The sequence below is a fragment of the Triturus cristatus genome, chromosome 3_2 (assembly GCF_964204655.1).
Source record: "Triturus cristatus chromosome 3_2, aTriCri1.1, whole genome shotgun sequence".
In the NCBI taxonomy this organism is placed as follows: domain Eukaryota; kingdom Metazoa; phylum Chordata; class Amphibia; order Caudata; family Salamandridae; genus Triturus; species Triturus cristatus.
Window position 1 is genome coordinate 820,093,323 of NC_140584.1, and position 25,099 is coordinate 820,118,421.

Here is a 25,099-nt window from a genome sequence, read left to right on the forward strand (position 1 = left end):
GTGTACTTGGCACTCCAACGTGTAACTGGTCATTCAGTCAGGGTTTGCTCTAGGAAATAATATAGGTATGCGTTCTAACACTGTATGACACAAAACAATCAACGTCTAGTCTGTGATACTGTTGATGCACATCTCAGAAACTTAGATCAGTTAAAATAAAGAAAATTACAAAGATCCTACCATCTTTTAGAGCCAAAATATATACCCAATGCGAAAAGGAAGTTAATGTTACATTATTTATTCCTGTCTCTGATGCTGTATTTAAGTGTTTTGTGTTGTGATCACGAAAACTGCAAACTTCAGATCCTTTTGGATCCTCTGGAGCAAACTAGCTTTCCAAGCGTAGAGCATCAGTCAATCAAAAGCTCAGAAGAAAATTATAACAGAAGTTTCCAAGTTTAAAAAAAAAAAAAATCTCCTAGTTTTTACCACAACTCTATCCAATTGCCCAAACATGTTGGTGGTGACTTCTAAATTGCAATGCTCGTCCCAGTCACCCCGCCAAGGAGGTGGAGTTTTTAAGGCATTAGGCTGCTTTTGGTTGGCAAAAGCAGATTCTGAAATGTGGAGGATCAGTGAACTGGAATCTCATGATGTCTGATTACAAGATGGGCTAGGAGACCAGTTCATCGAGTTTGTAGTGAAAGCTTACACCCTGGCTTTTAGGGGACTGATGAGCGCAGTGTTGTTCCACTTCAGGGGCTTTAAGTGTTTGGATGAGTCAGCATCTTCCTATGTTAATGGAACCCACAGGAAGAGGGACATCCACTGTTACTGGCATAGGGTGGGTCCACTGGGTCACAGTCACACCAACACCTTCACTGTGAGTCCATCTCAGGTTGTTCTACATACTTGATAGAACACCATACTGAGAGGAAGGAGGAAAAGCCAGTTTGTTGATTGGGAAATGCAGATATAGGTGCAGTCAGAAGTTAAAGAGGGTGGGGGGTCACTCAGTGCTAAGGAGGGTTATAATGGTGTCTCACACTTGGCGCACAGGCGGAGATTAACTTTGGGTAGGGTAGTGTGTTTTCTTTCCAAAGAATATCTGTAAGCTCCATTTGATGTTTAGACCTCCATACCCATTGGTTCGATCACGTCTCGAAAGTTCACTGTTCCGCACTGAGAGTACTACAAGAGTCAATAGGATCATACTTTAGAACTGAGCAATAAGCCGGCGTGGTCTCAAACAGCCCTCCAGTCCTTTCCTTGATGTTTGACCATTTCATGCTAACACAAGTCCGCTTCCAACAGAACGGTCATCTCAAACTATATTTACAGGCCCTTCAGATTATCATGTAAATCAAGTCTTAGTTTGTTACAGATGTAAACAATGTTATTGTTTAAACATTATTAAACAAGGGGGGAAATACAAAAGGAAAGATTCCATAGGGACAAAGTGAGAGAGTCTGATAACCTACAAATTGAACATCTTGGTGGGTTTTTGAATTTTTTTAAATAGTGGCAGGCTTGCCAAATGCACCCTCTGATGAGAAGTTCAAGACAGAAAAATATATAACTGTTTATACAGGCATCACAGATTATATACTTTGGATATATATGTGGGGACACAGTTCTGCAAGGTAGACACTACTCAAGTTTGCCTGTGGTCATTCATCTTTGTCCTTCAGCAGGACTGTTTGTCCCTGTGGCTCCTGAACTGGCTTTTCCTTGAGTTGATCTTCCATACAGGGAGCAGTATTTTATGCACCTTGACTGTTGTTCTAAGGGCCAGGGTTAGCTCCGGTCACAGCCTACAAGGTAATCTTCTTTCTCCAGGGCACAGCAGCTTCAGTGGATCCTCAGGTTTGTCAAGCTTGATCTCAGTATCTGGGATATTAGTGATAAGATTCCGCTTCTGGGAAGCACCGAGCACCAGCTTTCCTGTACAACTCCTTCTCAAAATGTTACCAACTAAGAGCTCCCGAGGGCCGGTACTTATCCAGAGTCCAGGCTACTGATGAGAAGCCAGTTTCTAATCAAGGATTCATGCTTGGTTCAGGATTGGAGACCATAACTAGTAAAGGTATTTGGTACTTTTTAGGGCATTCCTAGTGTAGGGGAGGGGAAAGTGAGGGCAGTCAGTATTCAGTCGATTGTGTACTGGCCGTCCTAACTCAATATCGGCAAAACCAGTTGGTGAGAGTGACGTGGGGGGGTTGAGTGGCAGGAGGGTCACCTGGAGCCCAGGGGCTGTTGCTGAACAGAGGAGAACGATGGAAGAAGATTCCAGACAGATGAAAAATATTTGAAAATACTCCAAGGTACAGACTAAAGGTAAAACTACTTGAAGAGGCCACCTTCACGGCGACACTGGTGTTGTTCATAGAATGTGCCTATAAAGGTACACCATCTTTACAATACACATATCATACCTGGAGCTTTCAACATGAGGACAATGAGGGGCACCAGCTAAGTTCATTAGAGGCTCCCATTAGGCCCCTGTTAATGAGGGCCAGGTAAAAAAGATGTGTTCCTCATGCTGCAGAAGATATGGCCACCATTCGTTTCTCATAGCTGAGCGAGGAGGACTTCTTGACATGAGATGGGAGTACACTTTAGGTGCATTGCAAATCTAAAAGTTCAGCGCAGTAATAAATCTGACGTGTCCTCGAATCTCGAGGGCAAAACTTGATTATAGAATAACACAAAAATGAGGCAGGATAGCGACAGCTCCCTTTAGTTTTCCCACTTTCACCAGCATTCTGTCTTGCTCGGTGATATTACCTTTTAAAACATTTCAACTCTGAGCAGCATTTCTCTGATCTGACCTTGCCTTTATTAAATATGAGTGGCAATTTGAACTTATAGTTTGGTCTCTGTTTGCCTTTACAGTAGTGTTGATTGTCAAATCTGTGAGTCTCAGTTTGCTTATATGTTTTGTGAAAACTGTGTGCTTGGTCACTTGCCAGTTCCTCATAGAGGCAGAAGCAATCATTTAGTGCCTAACGTTTGCACTCGATAACTTTTCCCATTGTATATGCATAAAGAAAAGGTAATTGTGGTAGTGAATAGTAACTTTTATTTTTTTTATACTGCAGCATCCAAGCGTGGTGCATCACTATTGCATTCCCACAGTTTTGTTCTTATTATTACAATTTTCAGAATTCATGGTTTCTGTCCTCTATTACCATAAATGTTGTGGTGATATGCAATCTAAATTGTTATTTCTCCATTTCCCACTATAAAATTGTTTTCTCAATACAATGAAGGATTCCCTGTACCTCAAAGTTTTAATGTTGTTCTTGCTTGTCTTCCTCTAGGCTCGCAAACTCTCCATCAATGGCAACAACTTGCTCAGCCCAATCTAGGCACTCTCTTAGATCCACGCCCTGGTGTGGTGACTAAAGGCTTTAAACCACTGGCTGAGGATGCAGTATACCACCTCTGTGATTTAGAGGAGGATGAGGAGGACGAGAAGGATGAAGGCATCACTTTTCAGGTGCAAGATCACTGCTTGGAGGACCAAAAGCCACCTATGCCAAAAATAACTGCTAGTATATTCCTCCCACCCAGTACAACTGCATCAGTTCCAGTGACTGGTAAGTCAGAGTGGTGCAGCACAGACTGATACACCATTTACTTTCACCTTCCTCGAGACTGGAACTTTGTGCTTTGGATCCACTTTAGATAATGTGGAGGTTTTATTGTATAGGACCAAGAACCCTAACTAGACCTGAGGCACAACCAGAGCACTTGTTGAGGATGCTGTAAGCATATAACTCATACTTTATACCTTACTTTTGTCTCTCAAGCAGATCCCATCAGGATAGAGACTGCTGAGTTTACTAAGACATAATTTGGGAACGATGATTATTGGAAACTGTAGATGTGGCTTTGAAAGTTGTATAGGGAATTCTGTTTCAGTGGTAAACACACAGCCTCTGTCTGGAGCAATCCAAGAACTGCCTCTCAATCATACTTGGGTAAATTACATTGTAAAGTCCTCTGTTGCTACTCGTTTGCGACTTGGGACATCAATATTGTATGTATAAGCAACTAGAATTCATCAGAGCCATAGAGGTGTTCTAAAGTGGGCATATATAAATCTTGGCACATGACCTGTGGTTTTATACTAAACAACGAAAATGCAGAAGCCATATAATTGGAGTCTTTTTCATTTTTTGATACCTATATTCTAAAATGCATTTTAATTGAAAATAGCAATGTGGGATCTCCAATACGTGGGTTTTAATTCTACCAGTGTTTCAGAAGTTTCTTCATCACAGGATCTTCATTGATGACCAATATCTTCACCCATCCGAGAGATCCCAGAACGTTTCTAAACAAAGAAAACGTCTCTTCTACCAACATTTTTACATGCTTATCTAAAGACAAAAATAATACATGTTCATTTGAATTGAGACAGTTAACCATACCCAGTTCTTTCTAATTTCTTTTTCAAATAAAAATAAGAACCCTATAATGGAATTAAATAGCCACTAATCTTAAGAGGTGAAGAAAGGTAGCAGTTCCACTGCCCATTAATGCATCGCAGTGGCAGTTGCTGATCAGTTTGTATTTCTGTTCCTGTGCGCTGGATCTGTGAGTCCTGGACTCTGCCCTCTTTCATCTTTTTTCTCACTCAAAAATTACTTTTTTTGCATTGTTTTGCCTTTGTTCAACATCTTTAGAGGTTACCCGTTTTTGCTTGCCTTTTCTTTCAAAAAGGCTTTAATTTTGTTGATTTATAGATCCCTTGCTCAACTATCAGGTCTCATGTTTCTAGTAATCATAGGCCATAAACATAAAAAGATCAATAAGTAAGTCCACTTTAGCCATTGGCTCTCTTATACATGAAGGGATGGCATGTTGCCTGATCCTTCTTCTTTTTTTTTAGTTTTCGTAGTCACCGACGTATTTTTAAACTAGGTCTTCACTAATTCAGTGCCTTTTCTTTGCACTAACAATAATCCTGTTTTCTAATGATGTGCATTAAAAGGAGAAAGGGTTTCTATGCTTTTTAGAAGTACACCTGCCCGCTAGGAAGCACCAGTGTTATTCTATTAACAAGCATCTGGGTCTTTATTTATCTACATGACATTTTTATCACAAGCGGTTTGCTTTCATGTGTGCGGATGGCATGTCTTTTTTTTTTTTTCTTCTTTTTTTTGTGGCATACACTTGTAGTAATTTTTTTTTAAATCACACCAGTTTGCCAAGGCCGAGACCAGTTAGCATTTCCAAAGAAATTCTGCAGGCTGCAACCTTCCAATCATTTCCTTGATGTTGTCTGACCATATTCATGCTAACAATAGTCCCCTTCCAACAGAAGCTGTCATCTCAATCGATATTTGCAGGCTCACAGCTATTACATAAATTAAGTCTTAGCTGTTACAAAGGTAAACAGTATCAATGTTTAAACATTACTAAACGAAGTGGCTGATACAAAAGGAAAGATTGGCTATGGACAAAAGTGAGAGAGGCTGATAACCTACAAACGTAATATCTTGTATTGTGTTGAACTTTAATAGTGGCAGGCTGAATAATTGCCAAATGCACCCTCAGAAGACAAGTTCAAGATAGAAAATATCTATATCTGTTTATACAGATATCGGAAATGTTATACTAACAGTTTAAGTAGTCTGACAATAAGCAGGGCTGGACTGGCCGTAGCGGGCACCGAGCAATCCTCCGGTGCGGCGCACGGGAGTTGGCCGGTTTTGGGCCACTGGGGGCCGTCTTTGTTACAGGGCCGTTTATGCTGCAAAATCGTCCGTGTAACAAAATCTGCCGAAAACCGGCCCTGACAAAAAGCTTGGCGGCCCCCCCCCCCTTGGGGTGGGGGGGAGTGGGGCGGCCGAGCACTTTGCCAGGGCCAGTTGTGGTTCACAGTCCGGCCCTGACAATAAGACTGACTTTCACTATAAGAATGATAGATGGGCGGGATAAGCACATTTAAAGGTGCTTTTTGATTTAAACATTGTGGGGAGTATCTTGCTACAACTCGTAATGGCAATCAACAAAAAAGTAGTTTAATTTATTGCCATTGTTATAGGTCTGTATTTTTTTGCTACTAGGTTTGTAATTTGCCTGGTTATCCTTACTGTAGTGTAGACCAGAGGTTTCCAGTGATGGTCTACAAGAGCTTGAGCCATGCTTAATTTTGAAGACATCCATCAGATAAATGAACATATGACGCAGGTAATTGGCTACCAGTGACATAGGCATTGTCCTGAAAATCTAGCAAAGCTCCTGCCCATTGGTCTAGTTTTGACACACTTCGTTAACTAGCACATTTAAGTTTGTTGGATCTTTTGACACTTTGTAATATATTTAGTAGTCCTGCTTTGAATTGTGATAGACCTAAAAATCAGTGTGTCCCATATGGGTGTTGGTTGTATCACAGAGCCAGTGTCTAATAATTTTTCTGACCTCACATATTTTCTATGCATAATTTGTCACATCTTTTATTGCAGCCGCGAACCCTGGGAAGTGTCTATCCTCCACAAATTCTACCTTCACTTTTACAAACTGTAGGATACTGCACCCCTCGGACATCACTCAGGTTACTCCCAGGTAAAGAGAGTCTACTCGATCAGATTACCGCAGCATCGCTTCTTGGTTGGCTACTTTGTTGTGCATGTAGTTCTGCTTTCTGTAATATGACATAATGCAGTTAAAGTAAGTCCTTCGGCTCATCACGTTCATCCTTCTGCTAAATTACAGTCAGTCATGATCTGAGATATGCACCTCACAACCTCACAGGAACCTACAACGATTTTGTGCCAAAGAAGCTGAGGAAAACCGTGACCTAGAAAAAGCACCATTACGCACGTTAATGCAAACATTGACCCTTTCCCTTTTATGGTAGTAGAAACAAGCTAGAAGGTGGGTGCAGCAGATCCCTCAAATTCCTGTACCCTAGTTTTTTTTTGCACCTACTGTACTGTTGATAGCTACGCCCTTGGAAAAAATAAATAGATACTATAGTTCATGGTGGACTCATTTTATACCTTTGTAAGTAGTTCTTCACCATGAAATTCCTCTGATATTAACTAAAATCTCCGCACCTGCACAAGATCCTAGAACACAACTGTTAAAGATGATTTCCCATGCTTCCCAGTCAAGTTCATAAAAAGAAACCTGCTCAATCAGCAGCATTTACAATTCTTTTTATGCATTGGACAAAATGGTAAAATTACGGTTGGCTGAGAAACACCACACTAAATAGACCAATCAATCAATACAGCTTTATTCGATTAAAATCATTAATCATAAAAGCAAAAAATACACGGTGCATAAAAAGACAATAAACATAGCTACATTAACAATTGATTCCTCGATTTAAAAATGAATTTTAAAAATGCATTAACAGAAGCTACGACATGGGCTGAATCTAACATTTGCAGGGCTAAAAGTGCAGGTCGGCAGTGCCTAAAACCAAAGGATTTCAAAACTGGCAGAATCCATCTTTTTCTGGGAATGGTGTAGAATTTACATAAAAATACAACATGTAATGTAGATTGAGTTGATATATCATCACATGGACAATTACATAAAGATTTAGACCAATCGTTACGGTCAGGAAAACTTAATAACCTGTGAATGATTCCCAAGCGGAAACGGACTAACAAGAACCTATCGAAATCTCCAACAACAGTTGTTATATACGATTGGATTGAAAGATGAGTGGAGATCAACTGATGTCCCTGAACAGAAATTTTCTTCAGTTCTGTTGCCAGTCTGCAATCATTTAGATAGTCCAAGCACAGTTTTTTCAAGTCCTTTCTCGCAATCACGGACAAGGAGGTAGGGTCATCATAAAACTCACAGTGGTCCAGGTTACAGAGAAAGGATTTAATGTATGTTAACCATCTAATCCTTGACGCCCCTTCCAGCTTTAAAAGATCTATAATAGTGCGATTCAAAGCCAGATTTTCCGAGGTCCAAATCCTATGCCATTCGAGTATTGGTTGTATTTTGATAGTGTCTTCTATATAACCAATTCCCAATTCTACATGACATATGTAAGTAGTTCTTCACCATGAAATTCCTCTGATATTAACTAAAATCTCTGCACCTGCACAAGATACCAGAACACAACTGTTAAAGATGATTTCCCATGCTTCCCAGTCAAGTTCATAAAAAGAGACCTGCTCAATCAGCAGCATTTACAATTCTTTTTATCCATTTGGACAAAATGGTAAAATTACGGTTGGCTGAGAAACACCACACTAAATAGACTAAATAACCTATAAGAAAACATAGGAAATGGTGCTCCAATGTAAACAGTACACTTCGTACAAAAATAAAATAAATGTCCCCTTAAGAAACTTAGCAACCTGCACCATTCCACCCAGCAGGGTGACCGGCTTTTTTACTCTGTGAGAAAGATCCTTAATATAACCCTGCTTTATTTCAAGCATATTTTGTCTATTAATACCAGATGCCTAGTGGTTTTTGCCTTCATTCTTCGTCTTAGAATGCTTCCTGTCTTTTAAAACCTTTTTCTGTGGGTTTCCCACATTTTCCTAGAGGTGTTTCACCACCCTGGTTTTTCTGGCCGCTATGCTGGCGTATTTTGACACATGCCAAGTTTTGGGGGATATGTCAAGGAATGATTTCTATGATGTCTACTGCTTCAGGGAGGAGAGGTCACTATTCCACCCTCTCTCCTTTGCAGGATACCGCTTCTGCCACTTCAGAAGGTGAGTGGGCAGCAACTCGTCCCAATCCTGGTCGACATTGAGGACCAGGAGGTTACATTTTCCAGTGCAGACAATTTAGTTTTCATAGGTTTATGACTCGCAGTCCAAGGATGAGTCATTGATGTAGAACTTTACCTCTTTATTAAAGTTCTGCTTTATTGTCCACCTCCGTTAGGAGTTTTCACCAGCTTTTCCAGAATCTACTCGTAGGATTTCTCTGATAGATGATTTTGTATCCTTTCTTGACTTTTCTAACAAGGCTGTAAGGAAGTTCAATTTACAGGCCACCGTTGAGGAAGTCAATAATACTGTTGTATTTGAAATGATCCATATGAAGCGACAAGCTTATCAAATGTTACTTTGGCCTCAGGATTAAGGGAACTCGTCACATAGTCCTTCAATAATACTTTGTTAGTACAAGCAGTCAAAACGGGTTCTAGAAAATAAATTAAGACCTATAGAATCAGACCCAATATTTCTAAAGGTAGTTTGTGCTGCAAAGAAAAAATTCAATGCATCATAGTTAACACCTTTCAACCCTCCAGAGAGGGAGGGGGAGAGTAGAAGGTGGGATACTTTTGGCAAGAAGATCTGGCAATCATCAAAAGGCATCATTAAAGACGCTAGTTTTGCAGTGTGATAATTTTATGGATTCAGATGCTGTGTATTATTCCGCCATTTAGTGATTGGTTAAGGAATTAAGCTCCTTTTAGTAATTTCCCTGGTCTTTTTTTAGGGGGGTGGAGGGGTGCTGTATTCTACCATTTGGTGCTATTTCTCATATTCATTTACATCAGACAGAAGAGAAGCATTAAAACAGACAAAAGTGAATAACATCAATGTTTTTCAAGAATGTCATCGGCCTCCCGGTTCGGAGAATGATCAAGGTGTGTGGCGCACACCCCATTTAGATTTTGTCCCGACCGCCAGCATTAATTTGCTAAGATGGAAAGCCACGATGTGTGCTACCTTTGCCTGCAAAAAAATCATAAAGTCAAGGGGTGCGTACATGTGCTGAGTTCCCGCTGAAGACCTTTGAAGCAAGAGAGAATACCAGATAAACATACTACGCCATGGCACAGTCTTAGTACAAGCAAGAGTCGCTCGAAGAGTTGTGTTTGTTGAGCGACTTTGAAACCACAAGGATATAGAGATGTTGTAAGGGGAAGGCTGCGACTCCGTAGAAATTGGCTAGGCAGAGACAAAGAACACTGAAAAAGATGCAGAAGAAAACAGACTCCAGGAGGTGCCAAGTAAAACACTTTATACTGACCGAGGCGTAGCTAGAGCTGGTGGCGCCCGGGGCTATCCCTCCGATTGCCGCCCATCGCATCCGCAGCCCTGTGATTGTGTGAGCTTAAGTCTCGGACTTGAATTTGGAATCTCACCTCACTGTCAAATTTCGGGCCCAAATATTTCTCACGTGCATCGTTGGAATGCTAGTCTTTCCTTGGTCTATTAACTAGTGCAAGTAGTGTTAACTATCTGAACTCGCAGTTGTAGAGGGCTGCACACAGCACCCCGAGTATTTGCAATTTTCTGTTGAGTGTTTATTTAAATTTGATTATTCAGTTTTCCATCAACAAAAAATACAGTGAACTAACATTGTAGTATAGTTACAGTTGACACAGACAGTTTCATTTAGATATGTGTGGTGGGTGCAGAGTCTAGACAGGGGAGCCCAATGTTAACTCTCAACTTCGTGAGGAAAAGAAGAAAGAACAAAAACCCTTCCTCTGTCGTACACGTTACTACTACACAATGTGCATGTGTGTGGCCAACAGGGAGGGGGGCGGGGAGAATTTTCAGCCTCAAGTCCGATGCAACGCCTATTCAAAGGGACTATCGTCGGGTCCAGTCAGATCCGACAAGTGTTCACTATTGGGTGAAACTTGTGAGTCTAATGCTTCCCCCTGCTCACGCTCCGCACTTGTATCAGTGTCTCCCAATGTTATTGAGTCATAATGTACACTGCTATGTTAACATGGTTTACCAAGAGTTCCAGACATGACAATGGTGAATAATTCAACCATGTGAATCTATGAAAGATCTAGTATTAGAGAAGACATGTTTAATATTTTTACATTTCAACCCTATATAATCTCCAATTGCAAGCTCACCGATTTAAAATCCATATAACATTTACTAACTCTGCATCAAGTTCTGCTTTTTATAAATCTCTCAATTCATCCTAAACAGGCAAATAAGCAACTATATTCTCTGTGTCTGATACAGGATGTGTGTCACACTTCTTGCCAATGTTTTTTACTCGAAACATTAGCCAGGATTTCATTATTGCTCTATTAGACAGTTAGTTTACGATCATTCTTTGTCAATCGGAAAAAATCTAGCTACAGAGGCATATGTTTGATAAAGAAAACTTCAAATGAACATCATTACACAGCTCTTCCCAGTTTATTTCTCTTCGGTGTTCTATCTGGTGTCTATATCCTATTCAGAGGAAACCTACTTCATATTGAATAGCCTTGATTAGTGTTGTTTTTTTAAGGTCAGAAATCACTTTGAGGTGGAATTCCACTTTTTCTGATTTGGCTAAGAAATTAGGAATTTGATTTTCACTTGTGTAGAGCACTAGAGACAGTATTTTTTGTGAGAGCACCTTTAAAAGAAATAAAAAGTCTCTATTATATAAAGTTTTGAAAAACTGAAAAATGCCATGGCCAACATCATTTTCCTTAGCGAAGTGACATTGGGCATGAGAGGACTAAGGAAAGGTATTGTTTATTGTAATGCGTAAATATTGATAGCTCTCAGAGCTTTAAGTGGGTTGGGTCTCACCGGTGCCGAGCACCGTCAGTTTTTCAAAGGGGGCCTCGAAAGGGGTCTCTATCGGGCTCTGGTTTGTGCCCCAGCAAAAGTACGCAATTCTCTCTAGTGGAGAAGTTACGGCATGACATCATACCATATGAGCATTGTAGGGGGAAGGGAAATCCTTTAGAGAGTCATTTTCTCTCTGGATTTCCCTTCTCTTTTTGAAACTCAGGAGCAGCAGCATTGTTGTGGTGTCACCAGGGCTTTAAGTGTAAGATTTTTCAATATTATATACAAGCCATAGTTGCTGCTTATTTATCTTATGCAACTAACAACCATTGACAAAGCCAATAGTCCTGACTTGTAGGTATGAGGTTACTACTTGTATCATATATCTGAATACAATGACAGAAACAGTAAAATACAAGTCCAGCAGCACACTATGCTAAACACAGGTTTTTAGCTTACTTGTTTTAAGCCACGCCCTTAATTACACTGTCCGCGCCCCTTCGAGAGACCTTCCTCCCCCCAGTTTTTTTATCCCATGTACAGCCCTGATAGCTCTTACACACCTATGAAGATTTTTTTGTTTGTCTGCCGGCAATGAGAATGTAAGTCTTCTGCTTCAAAGACGATTACTTGGTTTAACTTTTGTATTAAATTATTTCTTTGGTATAATTAGCTAACGCCGTTAACTGCTGCTGCAACTCACTAAGGGGGAGATCTAATAACACAAAATCACCTATTAGTCGCTTACATGAAAACCGACATGTGAACGTCCCTTAATTTTGGGGTGAATGAGTATGATCGGGAGAGCAACTTAAGTAAAGCAGGCCCCCCTATTAGGGCAGGTGCAATGTGGAAATTACACCGGGCGTGGGCATGGAAGTCACGGCTCACCTGAAACAAATTGACTATTCTGAATCACCGACGCGAACCGCCATAAGCAGAAAATCATCCCGATGCCTGCAGCAAAATCCTGTGCCGGAAAAGAGGCGAGCGCGTGGTGGTGGAGCGAGTGACGTCACTGCCACGCTACTTTTCAGCGCAACGCAAGGGCTGACCAAACATTATGCCCAGGGCCGTCATTGGTAGCGCTTTTGCGCGCTACAAGATTGACGGCCCTGGGACAGGACCCACAGCTCCCACAAACCGGGTACGTCGCGCGTCAGCATGATTTTAAAATCGGGTGCGCAGCGCGCTTGCTCTTTCCACAGGGGCTGCGCGCGTGCCCCAGTGGCGGCAGCCTTTATAATTTATTTGGGGACAGACACTGACACTACTGTACTGTCAGTGAGTGTCCCCAAATAAATTCTAACGGCTGCTGCTACGGGCTGCCACCCCCAAAATTGTGCCGCCTGGGGCAGACCGCCCCCCCCCCCCCCCCCCCTAGCTACGCCACTGTATACTGATTTGCATAAGGTGAGCCTTTGTCTAAAGTAGCATGGTGGGCTATAAACAATGGACTGTAATGCCACCACCAATGGCTTAAATTAATTCAGTATAGCCGTAGGGAAAAACCCAATGTACCCTTGAGGGCTTGGGCAGATTTGATTGAAAAAGTAGTATGCCAACAAGGGATTTTGTTTGGAGAGATTATATCTTTTTTGTAGATTATGGAAAATTAATTTGAAAATGAGTTCAGAACTGAAACTCAACCACACATTATTTGACTGAATTAATCAAAGATATACAACACACACGGGGTATCTTTTTCGTGAAAAAATCACCGATCTTTTTATATAAACAATCAATAAAAAGGAGTACAAGTAAACAATTGAATGTGCAGTGTAACATGAAAAGAGAAAAAATTGAATGTTATCCACATTTCATGAAACAAAATATCCAATCCAAAAGAAAACACAGATCTATCTCATATTGGGAGAGCAATCAACTGTACATAGATGTTGTGGATATGGATAATGTAGTCGACGTTTCGGTCTGTGATGGCGTCAATCCGTCAGACCATCTTCAGGACAGTGGAAATTTCTAAAAGGGACTCCTGTATAAACATAGTGTCAATTAATTACAGCAACTTAAACATAATTATTCTCTTCATACTGGAAAGAGAAAAGAGGGATAGCCCGTGTGTGAAGAGCGATCATTTTGAATTAACGTTGTGAGAAAACACCAAGATCCATTAGTTTTTACAGCATTGTAATTTCTGCATGGTTAGGTGAAAGAGTGAAAGCATGCTATTGGTGATGGCTCACTAGAGTCTAACATTCTAATACATTGCTTACTTCTGACTCATTGAATTCAGTTAGAATCGAGGTAGTTTCATCTCCTCGTCGAGTTTGATTATGCTGGTTCTATAAAATCAATAGACAAATACAGCATAAAAATGAACTAATCTATTAAAAGATATAGAAACTTATTTATGGATCTCTTGTTGAGACCTACCCGATCTTAGTTGGATGAAGGTATTCCTTTCTGATATCTACAAAGGGATAATACAGCACTGAAAGGCAGCTCTATGATTGTAATGCTCTCGTGCGTCAAAAGGAGGAGTTTATCCTTCCTGGATTGAAGTTCTTAATTTGCGCAATCTGAAATGGCACCGGAAGGGCAACATAATGTCAGTCTAGGTTGTCGGAGAGATCAATATCGCAATGTCAAGAAATTTTGGCAAAGCATAATTGTGCATGAATTGGAGTCGTCGGACGTTATAACAAAGGGGTCTGGGACATTAATGCCAGATAGGGCTTTTTATTTTTCTACGTTGTTCGCTCAAAAGAATTTGGTTTAGCACAATATTATTGTATGTTTGTCAAGGATTTAAACACAATGGAAAAGAACCTAGGTTCTAGATTTAAACTCGTCAGACCTGCCACGAACCTAGGTTCTTTTCCATTGTGTTTAAATCCTTGACAAACATACAATAATATTGTGCTGAACCAAATTCTTTTGAGCGAACAACGTAGAAAAATAAAAAGCCCTATCTGGCATTAATGTCCCAGACCCCTTTGTTATAACGTCCGACGACTCCAATTCATGCACAATTATGCTTTGCCAAAATTTCTTGACATTGCGATATTGATCTCTCCGACAACCTAGACTGACATTATGTTGCCCTTCCGGTGCCATTTCAGATTGCGCAAATTAAGAACTTCAATCCAGGAAGGATAAACTCCTCCTTTTGACGCACGAGAGCATTACAATCATAGAGCTGCCTTTCAGTGCTGTATTATCCCTTTGTAGATATCAGAAAGGAATACCTTCATCCAACTAAGATCGGGTAGGTCTCAACAAGAGATCCATAAATAAGTTTCTATATCTTTTAATAGATTAGTTCATTTTTATGCTGTATTTGTCTATTGATTTTATAGAACCAGCATAATCAAACTCGACGAGGAGATGAAACTACCTCGATTCTAACTGAATTCAATGAGTCAGAAGTAAGCAATGTATTAGAATGTTAGACTCTAGTGAGCCATCACCAATAGCATGCTTTCACTCTTTCACCTAACCATGCAGAAATTACAATGCTGTAAAAACTAATGGATCTTGGTGTTTTCTCACAACGTTAATTCAAAATGATCGCTCTTCACACACGGGCTATCCCTCTTTTCTCTTTCCAGTATGAAGAGAATAATTATGTTTAAGTTGCTGTAATTAATTGACACTATGTTTATACAGGAGTCCCTTTTAGAAATTTCCACTGTCCTGAAGATGGTCTGACGGATTGACGCCATCACAGACCGAAACGTCGACTACATTATCCATATCCACAACATCTATGTACAGTTGATTGCTCTCCCAATATGAGATAGATCTCTGTGTTTTCTTTTGGATTGGATATTTTGTTTCATGAAATGTGGATAACATTCAATTTTTTCTCTTTTCATGTTACACTGCACATTCAATTGTTTATTTGTACTCCTTTTTATTGATTGTTTATATAAAAAGATCGGTGATTTTTTCACGAAAAAGATACCCCGTGTGTGTTGTATATTTTTGATTAATTCAGTCAAATAATGTGTGGTTGAGTTTCAGTTCTGAACTCATTTTCAAATTAATTTTCCATAATCTACAAAAAGATATAATCTCTCCAAACAAAATCCCTTGTTGGCATACTACTTTTTCAATTAAATTAATTCAATCATTGCAGCCATCGCCTTGTTATTGTAGTTGATGCTTCAAGTGCGACAGGTATGCCCAGACGTGGGTCCCATGCTCACCGTGCTATAGGACACGAGCTATACCTCACTGACAAGACCTACGTAGGTTGAAAATGATCTGGGGTTTCTTGAGGTCCCTACTGGAGGGGGCCTCCCTGCCAGTTCAGAATGAACTGTTCCTATGAGGGGCAGGGTCGGTACTGATTTGCATAAGGAAGGCCTTTGTCTAGAGTGGCATGGTGGGTGAAAAACTATGGACTGGAATGCTTCCTGAGCGTTTGCCGGTGGCTGAGATTAATTCAAGCATTTAGATTATCACCTTGCTGTTGCACGTAACAGAGCAAGGCACACCATGTTCAAGCCAAAATCTTCAGACTTGAATCTCACAAAATGAGCCTCACTGCCGAAACTTTGCTGAATGAATGACCGGCAGAAGCCAAATGACCCTATAGGTACAAGCATTAACACACTGGAGGAGGCAGGGACTCGGAATTGGCCTTCAGAGGAGAAGACTTGCAAAAGAGCAGCTTCGGCACAAAGAAGCAGGAGGTGCTCGATGGCAACCAAAAGGCCCTCGACGTTGAAAGAAAGAAGCAGTATCAGAACGTTTCCAGGTAGAAGAACCAACAGAAGACTGGCAGGTAGTTCATGCCCGCTCTTCCACATCCAAACATTCAGTCCCTGGTAATATTAACAGTCTACAGTGCACTCATTAAAAGGGCAGCAGACTCTTATGGTGTCAAACTCATGGAGGAGGAAACAGGAGCCGACTGTTCGAGGCATATGAGCTGCAGATCACACACTAAGGATAAGATCGCCATCTGGTGTTGGGCTCGGATGATTGCAGGTTGTTGTTGTCTTCGGAAGAAGTCTTTGGTCACGAGATTGGTGACTCCTGATCTGGACAACAGTGCGCATGGGCATCCACTCCATCATCAGATTGTTTTTTTCCGCCATTGGGTTCGGAAGAACTTTTTTCCGCTCCAGCAGAAAACCTATTACAATCACTACAACTCTCACAACTTAAATACTCGACGTCGAACTCGATATCGGACCGACTCCGGACGCGGCTGATGGAAAGGACACCCTTTAAAAAATGCCCCCAATGTGGAGCAAAGTTCCCTCATAGCGATCACCACGAGGTCTGTAATTTGTGCCTTTCACCAGACCACAACGAATCCAGCTGTCCAGCCTGAGCCGCATTCCGCTCGAAGAAAACCATCCGGGACCGGAGAGCTCGACGCCATTTCATGGCCAAGCCGGTTCCGGAACCAGAAGACATCTTTGCACAGGACGTCCCTGACGATGACTCAGAAGATCTCCAAATCGTGTCCGAGGCCGACGATTCAGATCCGGGGCAGCCTGTGAGTACCAGCTCCCCTACCCCAATACCACCCAAAAAGACATTGGTCAAGACTCTGCCAACTGGGCACAGTCGCGAACCGAAAATATCTTCCGAAGCCCCGCCCTCGGGCCCGGCTCCGAAGAAAAGTAAGCCTGCAGGTGGCTCGGGATCGAGCAAACCTCACGTCATTGTGCCTTCGGCACCAAAGCAGGCTTCGGGACCGAAAAATCCATCGGACCCAAAACGTCAATCGGTCCCGTCATCTCCACCGGCACCGAAACGTTCGTCGGTGCCGAAATCTCCACCGACTCCAAAAGGTTCTTCGGCACCGAAAAAACAACCGGAACCGAAAAGTTCTTTGGCACCCAAAACATCTTCGGTGACCAAACCCGTCCAGAAAGACACAAAGTCGGCGCCAGAGCCGCCTTCGGACACTGAGGAACTCTTTCGACCTGATCCTAAACAACAACGGATTTACATAAATCCAAAAACTGGACATGTCACAGCGGTGCCCTACAAGAAAAGGAAGCTGAACTTACCTCCTCCAGCACCTCCAAAGAAGAAGGACTGTGCCACTTCACCCTTACGTCCTTCCTCTCCTACATTACCCCCTATTCCATCCCCCCAACACCACCGCCTGCACCTCTACCATCTCCTTCTCATACACCACCCCCACAGGATGATGATGATTTTGGGGGAGGGGGGAGACCCAGATTTCTTCACTTATCCCACTGATCCTACTGATCCCTTTACACTCCCGGACACAGCACCAGTAGATGACTGGACTTACCCGATGCCCGACGTGCCTGCTCCCGCTCCATACCCCTCAAAACCCTCCCCTCCTGATGACCATTTAGGGTTCGGTCAGCTTATTAACAGGGCAGCGTCATTTCATGGTGTCACCATGCACACCGACACTCCCGAGGAGGATTTTCTCCTCAACACCTTTGAACAGTCCCAGAAAACAGTCCACATTCTACCCATGATCAAGGGAGTGATAAAGCCTGCCACTGAGGTCTTTAAAGACCCTGTCAGGGCCAGGGTTCTCAACCCCCGAATAGAGAAGAAATACAGACCAGCGCCACAAGATCCTGCGTACATTAAGGCGCAACTCCCCCTAGACTCACTAGTCGTCTCTAATGCCAGAAAAAGGGCCAATTCCCAAACAACCGGAGATACGCCGCCCCCAGACAAGGAGTCTAAACTCCTGGAGGGTTCCGGTAAACGGGTTGCCGCTCAAGCGGCTAACCACTGGCGTATCGCAAATACACAGGCCCTATTGGCTCGTTATGATAGAGCCCATTATGATCAACTGGAGGATCTCTTGCAACACCTGCCTGAACCTTTTCAAACACAGGCCACTGACCTCATACAAGAAGGCAAACTAATATCTAATGCCTCCAGCCGGAAGTACAAACCTCCATTCTTGCTCAACCCTTTAATCAGGAGCAACTATTCGGACCGGCAGTGGACACTGCCCTAGAAAAGATGAATAAAGATAATGAAACTGCAAAATCTATGGGAGCATTGCAGTCCACTCAACCCCGAGGCTCCTTTCGGCGCTCCTTTTATAGAGGAGCTTCCAACAATGTGGGAACAGACAACTCTTCCACATTCAAAACATCAGGTCAAACATCCCTTAACAAAGGATATTTTAGAGGAGGGTATCGGGAAAACAATAAAGGCCGAGGACGGGGCAACAACAACAACACCCGTTCCTCTACAGCCACCAAACAGTGACTTGCCACAACTCCCCCCAGACCATTCTATTACAGTCGGGGGCAGACTTCAACAGTTCCTACCTGTCTGGAATACCATCACTACAGACAGGTGGGTAAGACAAATTACCCAATCTGGCTACTGCCTCAAACTCATAAACCCACCCCCAAACATACCACCCAGACACTGTCCCATGACGCCTCACCACCTCACACTCCTCAAACAGGAAATAGTCTTTGCTTCAGAAAAACGCAATAGAACCTGTTCCACTACAACATCAGGGCACAGGAGTATATTCTCTATACTTCCTCATTTCCAAAAAGGACAAAACCTTGAGACCCATACTGGACCTCAGACTTCTAAACCAGTACATACAATCAGATCATTTCCACTTGATCACTCTCCAACAGGTCCTTCCATTACTCCAACAAGGAGACTTCCTTGCCACATTAGATCTCAAGGACGCATACTTTCACATCCCTAGGCATCCCGCTCACAGGAAGTATCTACGATTCGTGCTAGACGGTCAACACTATCAGTTTACAGTTCTCCCATTCGGAGTAACAACTGCACCCAGGGTGTTCACCAAATGCTTAGCAGTCGTGGCAGCATATCTCAGGAGACAAGAAATCCATGTCTTCCCCTATCTGGACGATTGGCTCATAAAAGCCAACACTCTAGACAAATGCGTTCTCCACACTCACCGCACTATTCACACCCTGCACAACCTGGGATTTACCATCAACTATCCCAAGTCTCACCTACAACCCTCCCAAGTACAACAATACCTGGGAGCCACCATAGACACAGCCAAAGCCGTAGCTTATCCCAGCATAGCCAGGATACCCACCATACAAGGTCTGATAGAAACATTTCAAACACAACACTCTCTTCCCGCAAGAGTGTTCATGCAACTCTTAGGCATGATGGCGTCATGTATCTCCATAGTACCCTACGCACGCCTTCAAATGCGTCCCTTACAGGAATGTCTAGCACAACAGTGGAATCAGGCCCACTGACAACTTACCGATCTGGTGTTGGTGGACAGCCGCTCACTGAAGTGGTGGAACACCATCAACCTGTCCAAAGGGCGGCCGTTCTTAGAGCCCCTTCCTCAAGTTGTGCTGACCACCGACGCATCTCTCACAGGGTGGGGAGCCCACCTCCTTCAACACACCACTCAGGGACGGTGGACCACTCAACAAAAACAGTTCCACATCAATCACCTAGAACTTCTAGCGGTGTTCCTAGCACTGAAATCCTTCCAAATGCATCTCCAGAACAAAACTGTCCTCATCCGCACAGACATGACCACAATGTATTACATACAGAAACAAGGAGGGACACATTCTCTGCAACTGTCCCAACTGGCGCAACAAATTTGGAGATGGGCAATTCCCCGGAACATCTACCTACTAGCAGAACACCTCCCAGGGGTTCAGAACCAGGTGGCCGACCTCTTAAGTCGCCACACACAGCAGATACACGAATGGGAACTACACCCCAAAGTCTTACTCCCATTCTTCCAAAAGTGGGGACAACCAGACATAGACCTGTTCGCCACACCAGAAAACGCAAAATGCCCAACCTTCGCCGCCAGGTTCCCACACCCACACGCACGGTCAAAGGGCAATGCAATATGGATGAACTGGTCAGGCAGATTTGCGTACGCTTTTCCGCCTCTCCCTCTCATTCCATTTGTGGTACGCAAACTGAAACAACAGTCGCTGACACTCATCCTAGTGGCTCCCACTTGGGCACGTCAACCCTGTTTCACCACACTTTTGGAACTATCACTAGTTCCACATCAAAAACTGCATCTCTCCCCGGATCCCTTAACCCAGAACCATGGAGAAATCAGACACCCAGATCCTCAAACACTGAACTTGGGAATCTGGCTCCTGAAGTCTTAGAGTTCGGGTACCTCAACCTTCCTCCAGACTGTATGGATATCATTAAAGAAGCCAGGAGACCTACTACTAGGGCATGCAATGCTGCAAAATGGAAACGATTTGCCATTTACTGCGCTAAAAATAACATACAACCACTGGATGCTTCCATCCAAAACATCATTTGCTATTTATTACACTTACAAAGATGCAATTTAGCGTATTCCTCTATACGTCTACATCTAGCGGCATTAGCTGCCTATTTGCAAAATAGACACCTGTCCCTCTTCAAGGTACCAGCCATTAAAGCATTTATGGAGGGTCTTAAAAGAATCATTCCTCCAAGGTTGCCACCTTCCCCGGTGTGGAACCTTAACATTGTTCTAACAAGGCTCATGGGTCCCCCATTTGAACCAATGCACAAATGCGAACTGCAGTTCCTAACATGGAAAGTGGCTTTCCTCATCGCAATCACATCCCTGCGAAGAGTAAGTGAGATACAAGCCTTAACTCTCGAAGAACCCTTCCTACAACTACATCGGAATAAAGTGGTTCTTAGGACGAATCCTAAATTCCTCCCTAAAGTCATTTCCCCTTTCCATCTAAACCAGTCAGTGGAACTGCCAGTCTTCTTCCCTAATCCAGACTCAGTAGCCGAGAGGGCACTTCATACCTTAGATGTTAAAAGAGCCTTGCTCTATTACATCGACAGAACAAAACCTTTTCGGAAAACCAAGCAACTATTTGTTGCTTTCGCTCCACCACACAAAGGCAACCCTATTTCCAAATCGGGTATCTGAGGATGGAGTGGATGCCCATGCGCACTGTTGTCCAGAGGAGGAGTCACCAATCTCGTGACCAAAGACTTCTTCCGAAGACAACAACAACCTGCAATCATCCGAGCCCAACACCAGATGGCGATCTTATCCTTAGTGTGTGGCTCTGCAGCTCTACATGCCAAGAACAGATGCATACTGGTAAGTAGCATATTCCTTCCTACTGGAAGCTCTCTCACCAGCCCAAAAGAAGTCCGTTCCTACCCATACTGCCTGGGGTAGAGGGCAGTGGGTTTGCCGATTTCCTGATTACATTAGTACATAGGAGAGAAAAGACACAGAATGTCACTGGTCCTTATCCCGACAAGGACAGTGAACATGTTGGCTCGAGAAATGTAGAGGTCAGCAGCGACGTGTGCCTTTAAACAGAAATGCCCACCTGCAATCCGATGAAATCGAGGGCCCTCATGCAGCACCAGCCAGAGGAATATTAAAGAAGGTAAAAATGGTGATACAGTAGGGCAATAGAATTGCAAACACCTGCCTGAAATCATCAATCCATGCTGGGTGTGTGCAGCCACAACTGTAGGAGACACACCAGGCTAATGGTTTTGAGCAAGAGGTACAAGCCTTGGTAATCAACATGCCGTTCACCACGGATAGCCTCGTTGGCAGTATAGTGGATGATGCATTGCTAGAGCAAATCGGGTTGTGCAGTACAATGGACCTTTTGGAGTAGGAATTGCCTTAAGCAAAAGAACACCCGCAAACAGAGCTCTGCAGTCTAGAACCTATCACGCCCCCTTCACGACACCAAGTGCTCCACCAAGTTCATCCTAGCAGTGGCAGTATGAGTCTCCATTGTCACTCACCTTCTGAGGGAGGGCCAGAGGAAGAACCACCCAGAGAGGGTCGGAACTATCCAGCAATTGACTTGCCAACTAACTTCCTCCTATGCAAAACACCTGTAGGAGGATGAAATGGGGGGGTAAGAGTGGGGGAAAAAATCACCTTTGACCCCATCCCCTAGGGCCGTTGTTTTATTAAAGGGTAGGGTGCATGTGACCCACTAGCCTGAGCCTTTAGAGGCACTGGGGACGGACCCCACCCCTCAGGGCCACTGCTTTAAATAGAGAGGGCGAATGTGGCCCCTCTCCCAGGGCCAGTGTGGCACCGGGGACCCCTATCCCCTGAAGTCCAGCGTGATTTTCAATGGGAGGCGGGCACATGGCCCCCCTGTCCAGGTCGATTTCAGTCCAAGGACCCACTCCCCTGTAGCCTGGTGCCATTTTCAGGGAGTGGGGGGGACATGCAGCACCTCCACCTTGGGTCAATTTCAGCCCCGGGGATCCATCCCCTGAGGCCCTGAGTCATTTTAAAGTGGAGAGGGCATGCGGTCTCCCTCCCCAGGGCCAAACGATTCCATCCCACTGGGCTTGTGTCCTTTTTAGGGGGTGGGGGTCATGTGCACCCCCCCCGTGCCAATTTCAGCCCCGGGACCTCTCACCCGGGTGCTCTAACCTGTTAAAGGGTGGGTGCCCTGGTGCCCATCCAGTGCACCCACCAACTATCGTTTGTGGTCTTCAGAGGGAGCCCCACAGCCCTAGCTGGCTCCCTGCATACAGCGGGCGCTGGCATTGCTCCCGTTTCCAGGGCGCAACTCCTAATGCTGCTCCCTCCCGGCAGGAGCAATATTTTGATCCGTTTCCCTGCCTCTTTCTGTCCAGGCTGGGAAACAGATCAAAAGTCAACTCCCAGTGGGCAGGCTCATTTTCAAACCTCTTGTCTACTGGGAGCGAACTTGATGTTTGCTCCCACATGGTAGGAGATTCACAAATGCTCCTGACAAGGGAGAGCAAACCCCTGCCCATGCCACGGTGGACAGGGAAACAGCTATGTCCTGGGGGTGGGTTACCTGGGACATAACCACATAAGAATGAGGTCCCCGGGGCCATTAATGGCAAAGGGAGGGGTGCCGTGCAGCCGCCCTCCCCATTGTTACATTTCAGCCCGCAGGTGGGCTCCCAGGGACCTTATGAAGCTCAAGGAGCGGGTTGGGGAGCGGGCTGCGTGACCTCCATCCACATTTTGTGAAATTGTGGCCTGGCGGGGGGGGCTCCCGGGGCCTTTTGAGGCTCCTGGTGGGCTGCGTGGCCCCCCCATCCCATATAAAGTATCTGAGGGTTGGATCCCTTAGCCTCTCGAGGATCGGGGTGGGAAGCTGCACAGCCCCTCCCCCTCTCCTTCATGAAACATCCCCAGGGCATAAACATAAGATATGTGGCCCAGCTGCCATTTTTTCTTCTCGGTCGCAAGAGATGGTCCCAGAATTTTTTTTATTTTCATTTCTGGACAGGGGGCTAAGTCCTATAATTGCTGCCCGCAACATTTTTCTCATGTTGCTGGCAGTCAATCAGAGCGCTCTCTCCCACGGGAGTCTGACTCCTGTAGAAACGAGATGGCCAAATGGGAGAAAAAACGTCTTGGGGTGGGGGGGGGGGGGGGGGGGTGTCCCCGTCCCCGTCCCCAAGAAAAAATCCACTTCAATGCGCTCTCAGGCCAATAATGAAGGAAGTGATTCAACAAACAAGGGGATTTATTATCACGGAGGATTTATGCCATAAAAAAAATCCCCTAATTTGTTGAATCTCTTCCTTCATTATTGGCCTGAGAGCGCGTTGAAGTGGATTTTTTTCTTGGATATACATATATACGCAAACGCGCCACACTCCATGGGCACTGTTTCCCAGAAGGTGTCTTCTTTGCGTGGATATATGTATGTATATATATATATATATATATATATGTGTGTGTTCGAGGCATATGAGCTGCAGATTACACACTGTGCGTAGATCGCCATCTGGTGTTAGGCCCGGATGTTTGCACTTGTTTTTGTCTTGGAAAGTCTTTGGAAGTCACGAGGTATGTGACTCCTCCTTTGGATCATAGTTCGCATGGGCATCGGCTCCATCCTCCGATTGTTTTTTTTTCTGCCATCGGGCACGGATGTGTTCTCGCGTTTCAGTTCGGAACCGTTAACGGTTTTCTCTTTCGACGCGCAATCCTTCCCTTCTAGACGGTATTATTTTGATCGTGTTTTCCAACCACACATGACCCTTCAAGTTCGAAGCCTTCGATTCCGGTCGTCGACAAAGGCCTTCGGGCCTACCCGGGCCTCATCTCCAGCTCATGGAAAGGACGCCATTTAAAAAGTGTCCTCGATGTGGGTCGAAGTTTCCCCACACCGACCTACATGAGGTGTGCAACCTCTGCCTCTCACCGGAGCACGAGGCCAGAGACTGTCCAGCTTGTGCCGCCTTGCGCTCCAAAAAGACCATCCGGGACCGACTAGCTCGAAGAACAATTGCGCGCTAGTCATCTTCGATCCCCGATGACCTCTTTCAAGAGGGCGTTAATGTTCCGGAGCAGGGTCGAGTCGAGGAAGCCATCATCGGCATCTCCAAAGCAGATGATTCCGATGTCGAAGACATCACTCCAGCTCAAAGGGCCGTGAGTACAGACGTCGACCCCGACCCACACTCCCCCTCGACACAGTCAAAAAAGGCTTCGGTACCACCTCCATCTTCGGGCCCAGGTGCACGCCGAGACACTGCTTCCCATGCCCTGCCTTCGGGCCCAGTAAAGAAGCCTATTAAGCCTTTAGGCGACTCTGGCTCGAGTCAGCCTACCCTCGTTACCGACAAGCCAACTCGGCACCAAAGAAAAGGGCGTCCTCTACCTCATCCACGCCGACCGCTGCTCCCACATCGAAGCACTCTGCGTCAAAGCCTAGCACCAGTTCCTCGGCACCGACCACACCCTCGGA

The 25,099-nt window shown here is 44.3% G+C and overlaps 1 protein-coding gene across 4 annotated transcripts in view; it reads left to right on the forward strand.

Moving 5' to 3' along the window:
* The window catches only part of TRAK2 (trafficking kinesin protein 2), a 376,229-nt gene that overhangs the window by 326,747 nt on the left and 24,383 nt on the right, over positions 1–25,099 (forward strand). For all 4 annotated transcript variants that reach the window (XM_085648987.1, XM_085648989.1, XM_085648988.1 and 1 more), the window contains 2 exons: positions 3,264–3,542; positions 6,420–6,519. In XM_085648987.1, coding sequence (XP_085505113.1) covers positions 3,264–3,542; positions 6,420–6,519 — 379 coding nt within the window. The remainder of the gene's footprint in view (positions 1–3,263; positions 3,543–6,419; positions 6,520–25,099) is intronic.